General features: G+C 41.1%; 1 protein-coding gene across 1 annotated transcript; it reads right to left on the bottom strand.

The window, feature by feature from the left end:
* Positions 1-669: 669 nt before the first annotated feature.
* LOC121991342 (pectinesterase inhibitor-like) lies at positions 670-1,191 on the bottom strand. The gene has a single exon (XM_042545354.1). It carries the CDS (start codon positions 1,189-1,191, stop codon positions 670-672), a length of 522 nt encoding a protein of 173 aa, XP_042401288.1.
* Positions 1,192-1,603: the final 412 nt, after the last annotated feature.

The raw sequence follows: 1,603 nt of genomic DNA, 5'->3' as shown, positions 1-1,603 counted from the left end.
GACTTAAGCGTCGTAGAACCTGCGCTAGGGACCTTTTCCCTGGTTTCTGGTCTCTAATGCTCCGTGTGCTTGTCTGAGTTTGTATAGGACCCAAGTACCGCCGGTTTCATTAATTATTACAGACCTCTGGTTCCACGTGGGGTTAGCTTTTCCGACGTACATACTTAGAGTGCATCAAAGTCACCCCTCCGTCAACATCGACGCTACCTTTACCGGTCTTCGTCTGACTCAGATTTCAGACAAGATCGTAAATCATTAACGTTTTGTAATTTACACATTAGCATTGTCTCTATTCGTTCTCCAAAATTAAAATTCAGTTAATATACATAATTGATTTATAAATTATTGAACTGAAGAAAAATTTTAGATTGGCGAGATAAAAGAAGGTATAGTAATAAAAGTATTATTAAGATAAATTTAACTTTGAATGAAAAATATTATTTCTTTTAGATTTGTTAACTTTGATAAAATGGTTAGTATCAAAATCATGACTAACTATTTAGAAAACATTGCTCACTGTTAGTGAAGTTAAATTTCATCATAGCTCAGAGACAAATGTACTGCATAAATTTCAACATGACAATTCTTATTAGCAGCCAAATTGAGGATTACATTCTTCTTCTCATCGTTATTGTGATCGAAATAGAAATACATAATTGAGGCAGGCAGCTACTGAGAAGTGAGGAGATTCAGGAACCTCCCTGCGAGGAGAAGGAGGTATTCCAATTTAGGTTTGTCTCCTATCTTCATCCCTCCGTCACATACCAATCCCACCTGTGTCGCATGAGTCAATAACCCGATCCCAACCCCCGGTTTGCCGCTCTCCAGAAACATGCGGGTGTAATTCAGTAGAGGAGGGAGATTGCCCTGGTAGAGGAGCAGGCACGAATCCAGCCAGTTCTTGCGGCTCGCGTCGTGGGACGGGTCGCGTCTTTGCTGAGCATAATCGTAGCTGATAGCGTTGGCGCTGGCTACGGACAGGTCGAGAGAGATGAGTGCGAGTCCGTGGAGGTCGGCGGTCGCGCTGCGGGGGTCGTCTCCAAGCGCCTCGAGGCAGAAGTCAGGGTAGACGAAATTGGCGCAAGCGTTCTTCAGCGACTCGGAGACTGCGGCGGAGGAGTGATGGGGGGCGGCGGAGAGGACGAAGAGGAGGAGGAGGAGGAGGAGAGACAGGGCGGTGTAACGCGCCATGATAATTTCAGGTGCAGGCTTTAGACGCACGAATTGCTGGCGGAACCTGACTGAGTTCCGAGGAGGTGAGCAGTATTTATCGTAGAATAAGCGAATAGATATATAATTAACGCATACGATAGATTGTAATGTTTCCATTTATTATTTCGTAATACCATATTTGATTGGGACGCGTTAAATACTTTGATTTTTTTTTAAAAAAAAATTCTTTAATTATTTTTCTTAAAATTAGCTGTTTAAATTATTGTGATTGAATGGTCGGTATGAATGTATTTAATTATTTATTTTTATTCTAAATGGGACGATCCAATTAATTAGTAAATACTAGAATGAAATAGATTTTTTACCTATGCGTCATCTAAAGCAACTTTTATCAGCGGTAGCAAGTAAAGAGATTTCACAAGAATCAAAA

This window comes from Zingiber officinale, chromosome 6B (genome assembly GCF_018446385.1).
Source record: "Zingiber officinale cultivar Zhangliang chromosome 6B, Zo_v1.1, whole genome shotgun sequence".
NCBI classification, from domain to species: domain Eukaryota; kingdom Viridiplantae; phylum Streptophyta; class Magnoliopsida; order Zingiberales; family Zingiberaceae; genus Zingiber; species Zingiber officinale.
This window is presented reverse-complemented; position numbering and strand designations above follow the sequence as displayed.